The sequence below is a fragment of the Chroicocephalus ridibundus genome, chromosome 3 (genome assembly GCF_963924245.1).
Source record: "Chroicocephalus ridibundus chromosome 3, bChrRid1.1, whole genome shotgun sequence".
Classification (NCBI taxonomy): Eukaryota; Metazoa; Chordata; class Aves; order Charadriiformes; family Laridae; genus Chroicocephalus; species Chroicocephalus ridibundus.
This window is the reverse complement of record NC_086286.1, coordinates 100,455,495-100,474,479: the sequence shown is the minus strand read 5'-3', so window position 1 is coordinate 100,474,479 and position 18,985 is coordinate 100,455,495. Positions and strand designations below refer to the sequence as shown.

Sequence of the window (18,985 nt, the reverse complement as noted above, 5' to 3'; positions counted from 1 at the left end):
AATTAAGAAAAACAAAGTAAATATTAAGAACTATTAGGTGCAAGACCCTCACAAAAAGGTAGAAAAGACTGAGTGACTTATTGTGCAAATATACATACATAGTAAGCAGCAGATACTAGGACTCTTTTTTCCCCCCTCCTCTATCCACTATACAGCCTAAGTAACAGGCTTCCATACATCCAGTTCACGGGAAGAAAGCACTACAGGGCTTTTGCACCCAACAGGCCCATTGAGTGAGGCACCCTTAGAAAGACGGCACCCAGAAAAGACGGCACCCAGAAAAGACGGCACCCAGAAAAGACGGCACCCAGAAAAGACGGCACCCAGAAAAGATGGTTAGTGGGCATGGGCTATTCAGCCATTTCCAATGAAACAATACCAACAATCAAAGAGACTATATATTTCAGCCTCTGAAGAATACTTCTTTTGTTCACGAGCAGTAATTACATTCCTCAAACATGTCTTCCCAGGTTTTCTCAATAAGGCACGTGCTGCATCATCTCTCAGTCTGATGTTCATGCAATTTACTTACAGCATAAGGTTAATTCTATACTTCCATGAGGCTAGAAATAATAGACTTGAACATGAGTTATGACTCATGTTCAGGCACAAAAGAAAAATCTTAAAAAATAACTTTAAACTTTGAACTGCCAAATCATCAGTACCTATGTTTTCTAACAACTGGTTTGCTTGTAAAGTTGTACAAAACATCTGAAATATATCTCTTCAGGAATGAACCCAAGTGGACATCAAAGACTATTTCTTTTTCCCCTGTCAGGTTTTCTTAAAAGGATGGTAATATTTTTATGGTAAGTTATCTTTGGATTTCTGCCTGCTTAAGTACTGAGACATACTCTCATCCTACAAGACTCCTAATTCTAGGCATCTAAGCTCATTTAACTCCATTTCAGCTAGCACCTGAAAATTATTTTTTAAAGGTCTCCAATAAATTGTTACAGCAAAATGGTACTGTTTTTCTTTCAGAATAACTCTTATCTTGGCAGTACTGTGAAATGCCTCTGGACCAAACATCATTTCCCAGTCCATGCACCTCAAGCTATAAACATTTAAATCATGAGAGATGGGGAAGTTTTAGAATTCACAGGTCATGAGCTTGTAATGGCATTTACACTACTCAGCATTTTTTCAAATGAGGGACTAAATTCCAGGGGACCTTCTATCAGCCAGATCAAAAAGTTCCTTATGGAATACCATAAAAAACAGAGATACCTCACAGGTTGTGAGACAATTTTACCTTAATTCACTCACTTTTTCCATGGAAAGAGATGGACAGTGAGCTGCTGCCTGGACTGAAAGCTTCTAGGAAAAACACACAATAACACTGAAACGTTTAATGGTTGAAATTACAACCCCCAATAATGAATTAATGAGAAAAGCTGGTGTTGAAAAAAAAAAAAGAGTACCCAAAACTTCACGTTTTGGCATGTGATCAGCTCAAAAACACTTTAGTCTTTCAAAACCTAAATTCACTTTGATATCACTGTCAGCGTGCCACACAAACTGTCGTTGAAGGCAAAAGCAATATAACGTAGATATTCAGTAGTTTCAGAGTTAAGAGAACTTGCTTTTACTGAGAAATATTGTGCTATTTAGCAAAGTTTTATAAGTGATAAGCCATAATAGAATAATGATTTAATTTTCCAACTTAGGTATATGATATCATTATTTAATACCATTTTTGTTAATCTTTGGGAAAGGCTTTGTTATATTAAAAAAAAAAAGGGAGAGTTAAAATGTTGTTGTCCTCGTCTCTACCTATGGGTAGAGACCCCACTGAAAAAAAAATGTCATTTTCAAGTAAGTAGCAAATAGAAAAAAAAAAACCATGCCCAAAATACTTTATTTACTTCTCATTAACACCCTGTATCTTCTACCCGAATTCCACTACTCAATGAAGTGTTTCTTGATGGACAGCTATTTGAGGTAGCCCATATCACAGTGCAGTTTAAAACAGGCAATAAAATAATGCACTTAACACTGAAGAATCAAGGACCAGACAGATATTGCAAATTTAAATTGTGTGGTGAATTTGTACTGCAATCCACAATATTCAGATGACTGTATATTGTACAGCGCAATCCCCTTATTCTGAATCAGTAACAGTGGTGTTAGATTTAGAATAGCCTGATTTAGAAAAGCCTTACTCTTTCCAATATCCAAATTAAATTATTAACTATGCATAAAAGAAAAAAGCTACATCCTATAGGTTACTCTGATCATTCTATGCAATTCTTCTCTCCTGGTGTCTAATACTACTCATTAGGAGCAGATGCCTTCTTTTTTGTATTTGAATGTGTAAACATTTTTCTCTGTTTCGCTGTTAGTTAAATTGACCCAAAGCAAATGGTGTAATAATCATAGAATGACTTGGGTTGGAAGGGACCTTCAAAGATCATCTAGTCCAACCCCTCTGCCATAGGCAGAGACACCTTTCACCAGATCAGGTTTCTCAAAGCCACGTCCAACCTGACCGTGAACACTTCCATTGATGCAGCATCCACATCATCTCTGGGCAACCTGTTCCACTGTCTCGCCTGTCTCATTGTAAACAATGTGTTCCTTCTGTCCAATCTGAATGTAGGCTCTTTCAGTTTTAAAATATTGCCCCTTGTCCTGGCACTACAGGCCCTGGTAAAAAGGCTCTCTCTCCATCTTTCTTAAGATCCCCCTTTATATATGGAAAGGCCACAATAAGGTTTCCACGGAGCCTTCTCTTCTCTGAGAGTTTTGTATTTTTAAAGTTAGACTTTGGCAGAGGAGGTGAAAATATTTAAAGTAGCTGTAATCAAAATTCATTCAAAATAAGATTTTGTCTCAGATGACATGAATACCACAATAATATCTGTAAGATATTCACAGTTATGCTTAAGCTCAGGAAAGTAACAAAACACCCTCAAAGCAAAAAACTCACAACATTCAAGTGTGGCTCAATTTATTTTCCCTGTATTGTGGACTAGCAAAGTATAATATCCCACTTAAAAAGTACAGATTAAATCTACCTTTTGTTATTCTGACTTTAAAAAGAACAAACACTAGTATTAAATACTGCAATGTGAAAAATGGAAAACAGTTCAAAAATTCAAATTCAAACAGAAAACTAGCATTAGCAAAGCAGTTAAATCACTCTTAACAGTGTGACCGAAATTTAGCATTTTGCTCTACAGATCAATTTTTCTTTAAAAAAAAAAGTACTGTTAAATTCTATTCCCAGTGAATGGTCAACCTGAACAGAATCCTCCCAGAAAGCTGTCAGCTATGAGAAGAGCTACTTGGGACAGCAATTTGGCATATATTAGCCATTTAACTCTAAGTCCTAATTCAGTTTTTAGCATAGTCTTTCTTCATGCACAAACCCTATGTATGCTGATGAAATGTCCCATTGTAAGCTTCTTTCTTACTGCACTGGAGTGACATCTGACAAGTTTGATGCAACAAACACTTGATAACCAGCATTTCACTGACTTTCCTCCTCCAGAATTTTAGAGGCATCTTTTAGAAAAGGTTAAGTTTTTTCCTATTCGTTTTACCAAAAAGCTTCAGGTTTTCTTATCTGTGCCTTCTGTTCTGAGCTGAGAAACATCCGAACTCATTATTTTTATTTGACATTTATTATCTTCTTAAATACTGCCAAACTTAATTTCCACCACTCCTAGAATCTGATAGAACTCAGTGCTTTCTAGCATAAGAAGAATATAAAAAAAAAATTTTGAAGTTGGCTTTTTCCCCCCCATAAAATGTCAGTGAGGTCATATCCCCCAAAACCCATCTTCATAAGCTCTTGACATTTTTAACAGTTTTCATTTAACTCAAGCAACGGAAAGAAAACATGAGGCTGCTAAAAAAAATGAAGAATACCAAACCCTAATTATATTTTTCTTTACAGTTTAAAAGAAGATTGACAATGTAGAACAATGTGAATATTACCTAAGAACGAAGAACCTGTTTTTCAACAGTAGGAAGACTAACCACGGTACAGTAAGAGAAACTGAAATTCAAATCTGAGGAAAGATGCTCAGAAAAAGACTGTTTGAAGAGCTAGTATTAGGTTTCAACGGAACAGCTTGAATTTGGCACATAAATCCATCCACTTTGGATTTAGCTACAAGAAGGAGGGCCACGAAGATGATCAGAGGGCTGGAGCACCTCTCCTTTGAGGACAGGCTGAGAGAGTTGGGGTTGTTCAGCCTGGAGAAGAGAAGGCTCTGAGGAGACCTTATAGTGGCCTACCAGTACCTGAAGGGGGCCTACAGGAAAGCTGGGAAGGGGCTGTTTGCAAGGAAATGTAGCGATAAGACAAGGGGCAGTGGTTTTAAACTAGAGCAGAGTGGGTTTAGATTAGACATTAGGAAGAAGTTCTTTAAATGAGGGTGGTGAGACACTGGAACAGGTTGCTCAGAGAGGTGGCAGAAACCTCATCCCTGAAGACATTCAAGGCCAGGCTTGATGAGGCTCTGAGCAACCTGATCTAGTTGAAGTCCCTGCTTACTGCAGGGGGGTTGGACTAGATGATCCATTTTTATGAGGCTGAGGACAATAAAATTTAGATAAACTATACAAATCCCCACAGATTTGGAACATCCCTGGAAAAGAAGGGACTCAAAAAGCAACTGTAGGTTGTTCAGGAGAAAAATCAACACAGTAAATTGAACAGAGATCACTGTAAGAAAGAGACAATAACTAATCTGTGTGCCCCACAAGACACATAGAAAGGTACAAAGGTGCCTTGGGGTAGTGAACTGTGTAACAAAATCCCACCTCCTCCAGCTATCTGAAGCAACCAATGATGACCACTCCTGTCCAAAATACAGAGCAAATCTAAATGCAGAGTAACAAGAAGAGAAATTATGTAGTGAAACAATCTCCATTTTCTAAGTCTTGTGGAATAAAAGTGACTAAAATAGCCATGTGACATATTGGAGAGTACTGAAATAGCCCGCCTACAACAGTTTAAGGGACAACAGTATCTGTATTTTGGGTGTAATGAAAACAAACTATTACTATACATAAGCAGGATTCAATAGGAGACACAAATATCAAACTACATGTTCTCATGGCAATCTGAGCTAAAAGTCACAATAAATCAGTCTGGAAAGATCTGACAGTTACAATTCTTCAGAATTTGAGGAAAAACACAGTGGAGTGAAATCCATAAATAATGTGGTTCCATGTAAAACAGGGACTCCTATTGCCAGCGTCACTGAAGAGAAGAATGCTTATCACAAGATGTCTGTCAGAATAGATTTTCACCTGCTATATTAAAGTAAAGCATTAAGGCCAAGCACTTTAAGGACTTCAGGTAAAGCCCTTGGTACAAAAGAAAATTTTGGTCCAAGTTGCCAAGATCATGATTTCTTAAAAATATATGCTAAAAGATATACAGGAACATCACCATGATTACCGGTTATGAAACATCCATTGAAATTTATCAAACTGTTTTTATTGAGGAAAGCACTAAGGTTTATAGCCCATGTCAAAAATAACATCAAATGAAAGGAAAACACCCTTATTGTTGTCATATGAAAAATCATCTCCCTGCCACAGGCCATCTCCCAGTGCCACAGGCAAAATTTTGATTAAGATGATTGGGGAGGGCGGCAAGGGGGCAGGAGAAATCAAACCATAAGGTTTAAGGTTTTTTTCCTAGATGATTGTTCTCCCTTTCCTGAAATAACCTCCTGAGAAGATGCTATTATGCATAATATGATCTTGCAGATCAACTCCATTAGTTTATTAATCTGTTGTATCTGACATAGGGTGTTCTGTAGTAAGCCATTGTTCAGTGGTTTTGTTTAAGTAATGTATAGCGAAGTATGGTTCAAGATAGTTCTCAAATAGTCAATATCTCCAACTTCAAAAAGTGAAAAAAATAATGTTAAAATAAAAATATGCCTCTTAAAATGATTCTGGAGTTTGACTCTGATCCACATTCAATACTGTTAAAAAATGGTACAAATGGTGAAGAAAACTTGAGCAGGTAACAGTTGAACAAAAATTGTTAGCAGTAAGGCTCACACTGCCAGAAACTAATGCAGGAATCTATTCCTCGGGATTTTAATTTATAAAAGGAAAGAAAAGTGAACAAACACCACAATTTGACTTGGAATGCTAGATGTGGTCAATACTTCATTTAAGTCTAACTCATTAAATCTGTCCTTAAGTCCCAGCTTTGGTCTTCACCCAGCTCAATGCTGGGACAAGACTACAACATGCACCATCACTTCTCACTATGGTAAATCCTTGCTTTCTTGAGAAACAAACAAAAGCGTGTGAGAGGGAAGAGACTAACACTATATTCCAAGAGGTAGGCTGACTTACACAACCAGGGGAAATAAGACTGCAGTGCTTACACTGCAATACACCTGCCTCACAAATGAGACGCAAGCAGCACGTATCTACATGTGTCAATGCCAGCAACAGGGAGACAAACATTTTACCTGAAATCTCCGTTAGGTCACACGTTTCGCGTCTCTGACAACCACAGTAGAGTCTGCTAAGCAACGAGGGGTAGGGGAGAGGGGGGAAATAGTCTTATTGCATTGGAACTTTTCCTAATTTTCAGTTCACTTCTCTGTTTTAAACTAGTGAATGAACCTGAATTATCCTTTACTGAGTAATACTGCTAGTGCTAAAGTTAACCAGAAAAGCCTTACAATAAATTGTAACACAACCTTCCAATGTGTTATGAAATGTGTATGTATATTTTTAAATGACATTTATTACATAAGATAAAATTAATGTTAACTGAAAATTAAATGACCCAATTACAGTCCTTCAGTTGTTTTGTTCTGCCATGCAAGCCAGAAAGAAGCAAAACCTCATATTATAGCGAAACAGTCTTACCTCAGAATTGCCAATCAAGTCCCCTTTTTCTAATCTGCTTTATGCAATCTTTTTACTGTTTGCAGTTTGAAGCTGGTTTTAACATCTCCAAAATTTTTATTTCAGTTTATGGATAGCACAGAGTTAGTTTTAAAGACATGGGACAGTTTGCTGCTTGTGTGCCATGGTTTTGTGAAGGTTGCTGCGCTCTAATCAGTTGCGAACTCCACAACTGAACAGTATAATCTCAGCATATCTAACCTTTCTTCTGTGAAACCCCGTAAGGCTGGATAAAATGTTCACCATCATCTCATCCTTGGCCTGAGGAGTTTCTAAGTAATTCCAGGTGTGGCAATACTCAGGTACTCTGAACCACATTTCCATGAGAAGATGTATTACATTTAATTTGGGGGATACATCAGAATTTTTGGAAATTCCAACACCTGAGAAAGTTTATCTCTATGGATGTAAGACATACAGAGTCACTATTTCTGGAACAGTCATCCTTGAAGCATGCATCACCATGAGAATACCGTCTTCTTCTCAAAGCAGCATTAGCAGTGTTACACTGAATTATGCATGCGCTGAGGTATGGACAAAGGGTTATGGCCTAAAACATGAATAATCAAATGGTGGAAGCGCAGATTTTTCCATAAAATAGTGCACTATGCTACTGCTATTATATTATATACATCACTTTTTTCGGTAGGAAAAAATATATACACCCAGTAACTATTTATCTGCTTATATGGATAACTAGAGTATGTAGCAAGTGAAGTATATTACTTAGATAAACATTATTCCCTCCTTTAAAGGGGGGAAAAAAGTATCCAATTTAATTTTCATTCCAACATCTTCCATGTGCTTTGCTCTGTCTTTCTGAGTTCCCCCGCAACTAACCCTCCTCTCTCCTAAAGATACACTATGCGGTCACCTGCCTTTTTCCTCACCATAACGCCTTCTGCTCATCGTTTCTGACATCCTTCTCCAGTAAAGCTGCCAGCTTTACTTCCAGCTCAAGTCTCTATGGAAAAAAATAAACCACCTCCTCCTCTTCACGGAGCTTCTGAGGACAGGAGAATAATATAAAACAAAATGAAAGTGGCCAAGGGTGGGAAGTTCACTAATTATATTTGCTGCTCAGAGGAAGGCTGGGGAAGGCATCAGTTACCAGGGGAAGGCAATGCAAAGGAACAAGCTGGGAGAGCAGCACTGAAAAGGCAGAATCTGGACAATCCTTCTCATCTGTAATGAGAAAACCACTGATATAAATAAATAAAAGTCCAAGTTCACAGCTTGTAGCACTAACACACTCCAATCCAAAGTTTGAAGGCTCCATTATGTAAAGAAAGGAAATTCCATTTCTAAAACTTCAATCCGTTCAATGTTACAATACTACCTTTTAAAACAAAAACCATAAATAAACTATTAACAAGCTAACCATAGTATTCCAAAAAGACTGTAAATGTTACTACAAGGAAGGTCCCAGTTGCTGTTTAGTATAAAATTAGGAGGATCTCTGCAAAATAGATTGTTGTGTTTAATTACTGCATAATTTTCAATATTTCTAGCTTTCATCAGTTTCTTAGGGATAAAGTAACTGAACACTTTTACACCTGTTAAACCAGAATTTAATTCTTACCTTTATTGTTTTAATTTTCTTCTCTATATCCTTTTCTGTACTGCTACCCCCTTCTCCACTTTGCTTACAATCTCCCATTATTTTTTCTCTCCTTTTTCCACCTTTCCTGCATTTTCTGTTCCTTTTTCCCCATTCTTCCCTCTCTCCATCCTACTTTTTCATTATTTATAAAAAACCTTTAAAGGCTGTGAGAAGGGACAGAGGTGAACTGTCAAGAACTGGAAAGCTGGTATTAACTTCTAATTATTTTCTATCTCCAACTGAGGACTTCCTAGTATTTGGACGGATGCAGAATCACATCAAGCTCATGCTTTCTGTCTAAACTGAGCTGGTCCATTTCCACTTTCTGATGAAGACATCTCCCACTTCCACCACAAGAAGCACTTGGATGGTTGACAGTACAAACTTAGTCTTCTCCCTTGCACCAGGCGTATTTCAGATTACTGACACACTTTGGGGTAGGAAGAGTATTTTCATGCTGGAATAGATGGGTTTTGTATTCTAACACACTGATACGGCATGAACAGCTTTTTGTCATGCACGATTCAACTTAAACTATTGTATATCAATGTTATCTTGCAGTTTAATTTTCCAGAAAAAGAAAAGTAACAAAATAGGTAACATGAGCATCTGTTTTCTCACATCCCCTGCTGATCTACAGACCCCTTTGCTTTTCCACTGGTCACTAAAATACAGGATTTTGCACAACCTGATCTGTTGGTGTTTATACTAAACCATTTGCAGCAAGCAAAGAACAAATCAACCATCTATGATTCTATGATTCTATGATTCATCCCAGTAACAGCAGCAACACAGCATCTGGAAGACCCCAACAAACAAAACTGAATTAGAATAACTTACAGGACATTGTGCAATAGTGTATTTACAGAGACAGGACAATCTTCTTGTTAAATAGGAGTGTGTAGGATCAGGAAAAAGAATCCATGCAATGTAAGATTTGAGCATGGCAAATTATGCGCCAATGGCTTTTGAACATAACAATAAATGGATTTGTAATTCACATATTTACCTTGATCTACGAGTATGAGGGGGAAGTTCTTTCAAATTTTACAATGGGCTAGAGTAAAGCACACTAGTTTGCATACAAATATTAGTGAAATAATTGCAAATATGTATCTGTGTGTAAGCTAAAGCTATTAGATAACTCTACAGTCCTACGGATACAGCAGGATAATAAGCATCATTTACCAAAATTAACTCTCCATTTTCCTGTTGAACAGCTGTCTGAATACAAGAAGGGAGAAAGGTCTCTTGGAATTCTCCTTCACTTTATCATTCCTTAATTTACCCTTCAAACATCAACATAGAAGTCAGTAAGTCACTTGAGAGTTTGGTGCTGCTCATTTCAGCAGAACTGGGAAAAAATGTTTAAGTTGCAAATTGGAAAGTCAAGGAGCTAGCTTCATAGCTGCAGCAAATCAGCATAGTCCTAAATATTTAGGAAAAATAAAGTCTCACTCTTTCCCCAGCTAGAGCTCTGACCCCAGAGGATACATGATATAACCCCCAGACAACACCAACAAGTTCTTCACACAATCTGAAAAAGATAAAGAGCATGAAACAAATTTGCTTAGAAATATTCAGAAAAATCAGCAATATGAGCCGACATTATCAGAAATACAGAGCATAAAAATTTACACCATGAGAGGTAGGAAGGTAACTCTAAATCTTTCCACACCAAAAAAACATTTTCAAAACATACACGTAGTCCTTGATTTCACAGCAAGTCCTTTAACTTCAAGCATTTGAAAGAGCTTTGAAATGTACATTTGAATCCTAGGGAGCATTAAACTAGGGGAATATGCCAAGAGGGGATTTGTTTTCTTTCTCCAGTGCTCACACCTCCTAGGAAAACTATTTTTTCTTCTAATTCAAAGTGCTGCTCTTCGGAAGTTGACTTATTATGAGCCATGGGCTTTGATCCCTACCTTTGTTTTTCCTGAAGACATACCTGCCTTCAGTTAGCAAATCTAAACTGCTTCTACTATAATAGTAGAATTCTTTTCATTCCAGAACCAAAGCAGAGCTAAAAGGAGGAATGCACATTTTAACAAATATTTTATAGACTAGCATGAAGTATTACTTTCTCCAATAGCTACATCAATTCACAGAATTCAAAGTATTTTATAAATCAAAAACTTTTGAGGTTTACAACTTTTCGTGTAACCTTTACAACAAGAAATAGATGCTAGAGTATCTGATGAACACTTCAGCAGGTGCAGAGAAATTCAAAGGCAGGAGTGACCTGCCCCGTGTCTTCTTTTAGGCTTTGGATCAAGCTAATCCAAGAAGAACAAACACGAATGCCCATTGACAGCAGAGCGTGCGAAATGTTAAAGATACCTTTGGTTATATCACACGCAGCCATATAAGAGCATCAAAAATTTGTATCGTCTTATTCAAATGAGGATGATCCTCAATATTACCATACTAGCATTATTATGAGTTTCACTTGATAAATTTTTCGGTATTCAAACTAAAAAACTCCATTTTATCAGCAAAACTTGTGAAATCAGGAACAGGCATAAATTATTCCAGGAGGTTTTTTTGGGGGGTTGGAGATTTTTAATCTGCTGAAAGTCTTAGATATTTTTTCTTCATAGTTTTTATTAGTTCCAGTCCCTTATAGGATAAGGAAATAGTTGTCCTCATTTCCAGCAGGATTCTAATTACAACATGACAGGATTTACAGAGGACTGTAATAACCAGGATTATTTTTGCCTGCAAATTTAAAAATAATAACTTCATATTAAAAGTAATAACACACATTTTCTTATAAAGCTCTTTTCACTTAGAGATCTCAAAGAATTATAATCAGCATTAGTCTATATCTTACAGATGGTGATTTTAGAAGTTATTCATTGAAAGTATAGCGTACAAGGAAGAAACAAGTCAAAACTCCATCTACTATGCACCTCAGACCTTCACCCGAGTGTCAAGGTTTTCCATTTCTCTGCTCAGACTGCATAGTCCTTATTTGTTTATACAGCCAAAGACTACACTGTAGCATCATTAAAGGTCCCTATTTTACACACTTCATTTTAAAAACTGTCTGCTTCCTCACTTATTCTGATATGGTGCGCTGATATTCCTAACCCTGTGCCATGATACCCATCCAAGAACTGAAAAGTGCAAGGTGAACAAAAGATGAATGCATACATTCACATTGCTTAGGCAGGATCAGCATGCAAACCAGCATTATTTTTTTTTCTGTCATGCATGTTTATTAAGACCTCAAATTCTTAAGGAAAACACTCTCCTTATTTATTCTCGAAATTTTTAAAAGAAAAACATATATTCTGAGGTCAGCTGTGAGAACACTGAATTTTACTTCAAATTCAGCAGTTTGTTGGAGAAAAGAGATTTAAATTGGAACAGTTAAAACCTGCTTGTTTTTGAAAAGGCACTCTTACCCTGAACTGAAATGCTGGATAACTGCAGTGACTCTGCAGGTCAAGAAAACAGTCTCATCTAGGTAGTACGTTTAGCTTACGGTACAGCTGCAAGGCACAGAGAGGCGTAGCATATTCCTATTTTAATAAAGCTTGGAGAGGAACTACCAAACAACAGCTACATTTATGTGTTCTAAACACGTAAATGCCAACACATCGCATACGTCGAGCTTGAAACCTGTGTCCTTGGTTGTCATGGAGGATCAGGTTTATTGTTATGGCATGGCTTTGGTGGGCTAGGTGAACATTCAGCCTTTCTTAGGAGTCTTATGCATTGGTCACTACTGATCATATCAGATATTATAGAATATGAAATAGCCGAGAAAATATGGCAGTCAGTATATATTGTCTGCATATTGCTTATGGGAGAAAAACATGCATCCAATGCACAAAAATTTGATACACGTGTTGGGCCAGACTAGCCTTTTCCCAGAAGGTACTAGGATATGAAGCTTTATTCTGGCATGTGGAGCCCAATCATGCCACCTCCTGGTTAGGAATGGCCACTCTATTCTACACATTACACAGGTGTTCCGTACCTGGGAAGTTAATAGTTGACTGGGATTTTCTACTCAGCTACCCAGCTATTCTGCCTTCTCTTGGTACTGACTGCAATATTATCAGTTTTCCAAATTCTTGAGCTTAAAAATATCTACTTTGAGGCATAAAGGAAGAGAGATGGACAATTACAGTAGGTGTTCCCTGAACGAATACATCAAGGAGACTCAGTATGAAAGGAATTTACTAAAAGAATTCCCAGGACAAATAAAAAAACACTCTTTTCCTTCCAGGGAAAACACATATTGCCAAAAACCAGTGCACTCTGCTGATGAGGCTATGGTCATCCAGATAAGCCTCAACAAATGCCTTTGACCTTCCCTTAAACAGTTGGTACTAAATTCTGCCATTCGCACTGAATTAAAGAACGAAGCCCTGTTTATTTTTTTTTTCTTACCACAAGGGTATCAGAATCTAACCTTCAGTTATTGCATTTATATTGTTCCCTCTTTGCAAGAGTATTTACTGTGTTTCAAAGTACATATTTTCTAAGATCACAGATCAAATGGTCCTAAGCTGCTTCAGATGTATTTAAAAGGCAGACATTTTATTGTGGCTTTTTTTAATCCCATCTATCTTTTTTTCTGCTTTTAAGCAAGTCCACCTTTTATGACTAACAACTTAGGGTCAATATAAACACAAAGGTTGCTTTGTTATACTCATTCTAACACTTTACAGCATTTTGTTTTCCCTAAATCTGGTTATTGCCTGAGATTCATCTGTGTTACATTCTGCAAGGCAAAAGCACTTCCTAAGATTATGAACACATATGAACATAACATGTTATCACACCATGATAAAAAACAAACCTATTCACCTTTAAAAAAAACTTTAACAAAGCAAAACTCAGTCAGTTCTTAAACCTGCAATATATTTTACTGATTTTCATGATTGCAAAGATATTGGCTGCATCAGCCAATATATTATATTTGTATAAGGACTGCCTGATAGCCTACTAATGGCAATAGAAAGATTCCCATTAACTTCTTTATAGAAATCATAAGTAGTTTGTATTCATCTGGAGTTCGCCCTGATATTACTCCTTTTTTATTGAAAAAGAACCAAATGATACATATACAAATCTAGTTTCTAATGAAAGCAAGATACCTAAAATACATGCTGTAAACATTAGCATGTTTCCTGAGTCAATCTTCCAGTTATTTACACTGCATTTCTTGGGACAGCAAAGTAAACAATGATTAATACAAACTATTTTGTGAACACTATTTTTTTTCTTCTCATCTGATGTAAACCTCAAGAAAAAAAAGAAACAATAAGCAGAAAAGTGACTGCTCACAGATTAATATTAATGTATGAATTTACTTAAAATTTTACATTAATCTAATTTTAATCCAAAGGCTTGTTTAGACAGACTAAAGTAATAAATTTGCAAGTGTATTTTCACAAGTAGTTTTCAATGGAAAATTTGATAAAAATTAAAAAGTGTCAGAGGCCTTACTTTAGCAGGTCACAGGCTTGACCAACAGCCTTTCACACTTTGGACTAAGGATGTGACTGTCATATTCTGTATTGACAAGACAAATAATTTTCATATAGCGACTTCATTATTGCCCTAGGTTTTTAATAGAAACATATACTTATGAACTAAATCTGCCTTTCTATATGAAAAGAAACTGAATGTCCAAGAGTCCAAAGAAATCCAAAACCCACGTAAGCCAATAAATTAGTTGAAATCCTGAACATAAGACAAAATGAATTTGCATTACATCAACAGTTTTCAGACTAGCTAGAACAAGTATTGCAGGCTTGTATGAAAGACTGTACTAATGCTCACTGAGTGTAAAGGCTAAGCAATTATATACCTTTTGAATAATCATGCCCTGTCCTACAAGGAGCTTTATGACGCTGAGCTATATGAGTCTAATTGACACGACTGGAGGTTTAACAAACTCATGCTATGCCACGTGGAATAATCTAGAGACTTAACTCAAGATTAAAGTTAAAGGCCTGATTCTCATTGCCTTTGGAATGCCAATTGAAAGTCTGAGGTCAATTGTACTGTCATTACATAGAGAGAAATTAGCTACCTCATTACCCAAGTAATGCTGATATTTCCATGGGGAGAGATGCTCTTACTTTGGCCAGCTCTTTCCAATAGGTCTTTTTCCTTTATGTTTATATTACAACACACATAGCTGGTTTGAATAATATACTATGCAAGATATTCTAAAGCTACATACCTATAAATACACACACACATATATATATAAAATTTGCTGGTCCCAAAAAGTATATAGACAATTAGCTGACACTTTAGCTGATTAAAAATAACGTTGATATAAAAACAAGTTTTCAACTACCAAACCATTCCAGCCAGTTGCAGCTCTCTATGTCACCCACACCTCCACAGATAAAGCCACACACTTTTTATATTCATAATCATAGACATCTGACACAAAGCAATAAATATTTACATACATGCAAAAACAGCACACATAAGCAGCTCATTAGCTACCATGGAAGGCAGTGGTAGAACAGAAAGGATGTCAGTTCCTACTGGAGCTTTAGAGCGTGCCGTGGCAGAAGCACAAGTTAGGTACAAAAGGTACTGCTCAACAATACGCTTTTCATTTTTCACATTTTTCAACTGACCAAGCATTATCTAACTTCATACATTGATCAGGCTATCTCCTTACTAGAAGCAGTACAATCTTACCTAAGAAAATAACTACCTGTAACCAGTATACAATAAAATCATTTAAAACCATCGATGTTATAACAGCGTGGTACACAAAATACTTCAATTAATACAGAAAAGCCCTCAAAATACTTCAATTAATACAGAAAAGCCCTCTCCAACAGATACAGATTTGCCCATTTTCTAGTGGTTTGGCTACCTATTACAATTAAAAGAGGTCTTTTGTTTTCGTTGCTGACTAGATTATATTGTCAGAATAAACGTGTTCAATATATTTTGCAAAAGTTTGGATAAACCAGACTGAGGTAAATATCACCAACCATTCACACTTCACAAGTTCTTCTAACAGATGACTTACAAATGGCTTTTCCATTTCTAATACAGTAATAATCATATAGGAGCTACTTCTGTATAAAACAGGTAATGACCCATAGGGAAATAAAGTATCTTCTGATTAAGGTACTAGATTAGTCATTTAGAGACTGGGTTCATTTTCAGAACCAACCACAGATTCCCTTGGTGATTTTTAGAGAAATTATTTGGTTTATACCTTCACACTTGGTATCTAAGAAGCGCTAGTACCTTTTTTCCTCACCTTTCTTTGTGTTTTTTTTTGGTAAGTATGCAAATTCTCTGCCACAGGAAATGTCCCTTTTCTGTGGGTTTCACCACACATTGCACCACGGAGGCTCTTACCCAAATAAGGACTAAAGTAAATAATTTCTATTCATCCCCCATTGGTGAGGGCTAAAGAGCTACTGATTCAAGTACACACCTGACACAGGTCAAGTTGTAGGACACAGATCTACATATTAAAAACATAACTTATTTTAAAAACAACAAATTACTTAAGTACACCAAAACACACACAAACACACACACAAAAAAAAAAAAACAACAAAAAACCTTCAAGCAAACAAACACACCCCCCCACTTTAACAGGGAAAAACACGGCGTCTTATCTTTACAAGTAAATCTGGTGTCATAAATTGAAACCATATTTCCGGAATGCTTATCACTTGTGTGTCCTTCTGCAGTTTCACACAGCAGCATGTCTCTTCTCAACCTCAGATTCTCGCAACTGACATGAAAAATCACAGCACTTTCAAGTCAGAGTGAATGCTTGAGGCTCTCAACTCTGAAGCAAAACCCTTCGAATCTACACTTATGCATTTTATACAAAATCTACTGGCAATCAAAAAAGCTTAGTATACCATAAAAATAACACCTGGCTGCAATTATTATGTTTGTAGCTGATCATACATTATATTTTAAAGAATAGAAATTCAGTCTGGAAGCATGCTTCATCGCGGACATATCCTAGAAATACAGTATTACAGAGATCCTTGCACCACTGTCCCGTGTTCTGTGGGCACCCAAAATTCTGCCAGCTCTATATATTTTGTTTCTATTTATACACAGCAGCAACCAGTGCATTATTTCTTGTTTCCTTAAGTAGTTATACTGTTACCTTGATGAAAGTGTTTTAACAGTCATCATATGTTAGACTCTAAAATGAATCTCTAGAAAGCTTGACAGATGGTGTTTTGAAGGATAATGCCAGGTATCTGGTGTGAATCTGACATTAGCATTCCCTACAGACAACTCACCTTCATCTTTTAAAAATCCACTAAAATATACAGAGTCCTAGTTATGCTGAGAAGGAATGAGAAAACTAATCATTTATTCAGTCTCACGGTTCCCCAAAATGCAACTTCTGCATGGACTTGACGCCTAGAATCACCTATTTTATTCTCCTTTTTTTAACTTTACTTTGCACGCTTTCGATTTTGCCCTTCACGCATTTTCTTTCTTTCCCATGCATAGGCGCACACTCTCAGTAGATACCTCCCCCCTCTGGGAAAAGATCGAACTGCAAGGTGCAAAAAATACATCCCTCTAAAAAATACTGACTTTGTTTATCGAATGTTTATTAGAAAAACAAACACAAAAAGTAGCATGGCTGCCTTTTCAGCAGGTAGCTATGACAAAAGTGTACTAAATGTGTCAGTATTCATACTAAGTTTCCCAGCTATCAAACAGCAGCACTCTAACAAAACCTGAACTCAGTATCTTCATTCAAATCAATAGAACATATATTAAGGAAAGACAATACAAAGACTGCTAAAGAGAAAGACACTTACTGCTATGATTTTAAGTTTTAATTTGCTATGATTTTCCTTACAACATAACAGAACTTTGGAAATTATTCACCACCTTTGAATGTGAGCTTATTTGAATTTGTGAGTCTCTCAAGGGCCTAACCATACATTTCTTTGCCTTAGTCTTATTTAAGGGCTTGATAGGTTGTTTTGATTTATGCATCATTCTTTGCTACTTCTTTTTGACATCAGGTTCCAAGTTTAACATTTTTAAAATTAATGTTATATGCCTCAGAAGAGACAGAAGTACGAGGGGAACTTACTGGATTACACTTCAGCAAAAGTTGAAATGCCGTACCACAAGACCTGCACTCAATAACTATACTGAGCAGTTATTAAGAGAGACTAAATTATAAACTTTTTAAAGAATCTGCAGTGGAACTAGTTCAACTGGAGAAAGGAAAGCAGGGTGAATTACAATGAATAATGTTACAAGCAGTGTTTTCAGGATCACCGTAGAAAACAAAGAGAAAACCATCACGTCCTAGATGAAATAGTGTCATGAAACTGATAAGCCATATCCAATCAATGCTTGACATTGCGTAGTCAACTAAAATAGTGCCACATTAAACGGCGTAATAGTATTACCATACAAACCGTATTACTTAAGCACGGGAAACAAGATACAGCGACTTTAACGAGAAACCAGCATCTGTCTGTGTGCAAATAAAACCGGGAACCATGGAAGCCCTTCCCGCAGAGCCCAACCACCCGCGGCAGTGGCGACGCGTCGCCCACCGAGAGCCACCGAAGGGCATTTCCCAGCGCGGGGAGCACCAGCGGCCGCAGCCGGGCTCCGTCCTGTCAGACAGGCTCCCGCCGCGGGCTCCGGGGCGCGCAACTGCCGCTGCCCGGCCCCTCGGCTCCGCGCCTGCCCGGAGACCTCCAGTTCTTCCCACAGGACGGCCGACCCAGAGGGTGGCCCCCGCCCCGCCAAGCGCCCCGGGGCGACCGTTGGGCCGCGGCGAGGAGGGGAGTTGGGGGGGATCGGAAGCTTACCGTCGGCCAGGAGACGCATGGCGTGAACAAAGGAGGGATCCAGGCTGTCCTTCTCCGCCATCAGCTCGGGCAGGTACTTCTCTTGCTCCATTGCCTCGGGGCCGCCGCGCCTTGGGCACGCCGGGGCGGGCTGCGCGGCCGCCGGCTGGCTCCTCCGCCCGCCTCCCCTCAGCGCCCCGCGGCTGGCAGGTGCGATGTGGAGCGGTGCGGTGCGCCGCCGCGCCTCGCCTCGCCTCGCGCCGGCCGCCACTCCCGCGGCGGGGCGGGGCGCGGCGCTGCCCGGCCCGGCCCTGCCCTGCCCTGCCCGCGGCGGGAAGGCACCGGCACCGCCTCCGCCTTGCCCTCACGGGGAGGGGGCCGGGGGCGCGCGCGAGTCAGCGCGTGCTGCCGCCCGCCCGCCTCCCGCTGCCTGCTTTCTCCCCCCCTTCCCCTCCCCTCCCCTCCCGCCAGGCAGCGACCCGCTCCCACCGGCCGCCCTAACTAGGGAGGCGGGGCCAGGCGCGCCCCGCCCCCCCGCCGCTCCCATTGGTAGATGCGCCCCGCTAGGGGGGGGCCCGGGCGGGAGAGTCGCCGCGCCATTGGCTGTCGCCAGGGGGGCGGGGCCGGGCGGCGGGGCCGGGCGGCGGGAGCGGGGCGGGGGGCGCGCGTGAAG

The 18,985-nt window shown here is 38.7% G+C and overlaps 1 protein-coding gene across 4 annotated transcripts in view; it reads right to left on the bottom strand.

Moving 5' to 3' along the window:
- Positions 1-18,768, bottom strand: part of KHDRBS2 (KH RNA binding domain containing, signal transduction associated 2) — a 636,753-nt gene extending 617,985 nt beyond the window's left edge. For all 4 annotated transcript variants that reach the window (XR_010070438.1, XR_010070437.1, XR_010070439.1 and 1 more), the window contains exon 1: positions 18,334-18,768. Coding sequence is in view for 1 of the 4 variants with exons in the window: in XM_063330276.1 (XP_063186346.1) it covers positions 18,334-18,424 (91 nt within the window). In the remaining 3 variants the exon portion in view is untranslated. The remainder of the gene's footprint in view (positions 1-18,333) is intronic.
- Positions 18,769-18,985: the final 217 nt, after the last annotated feature.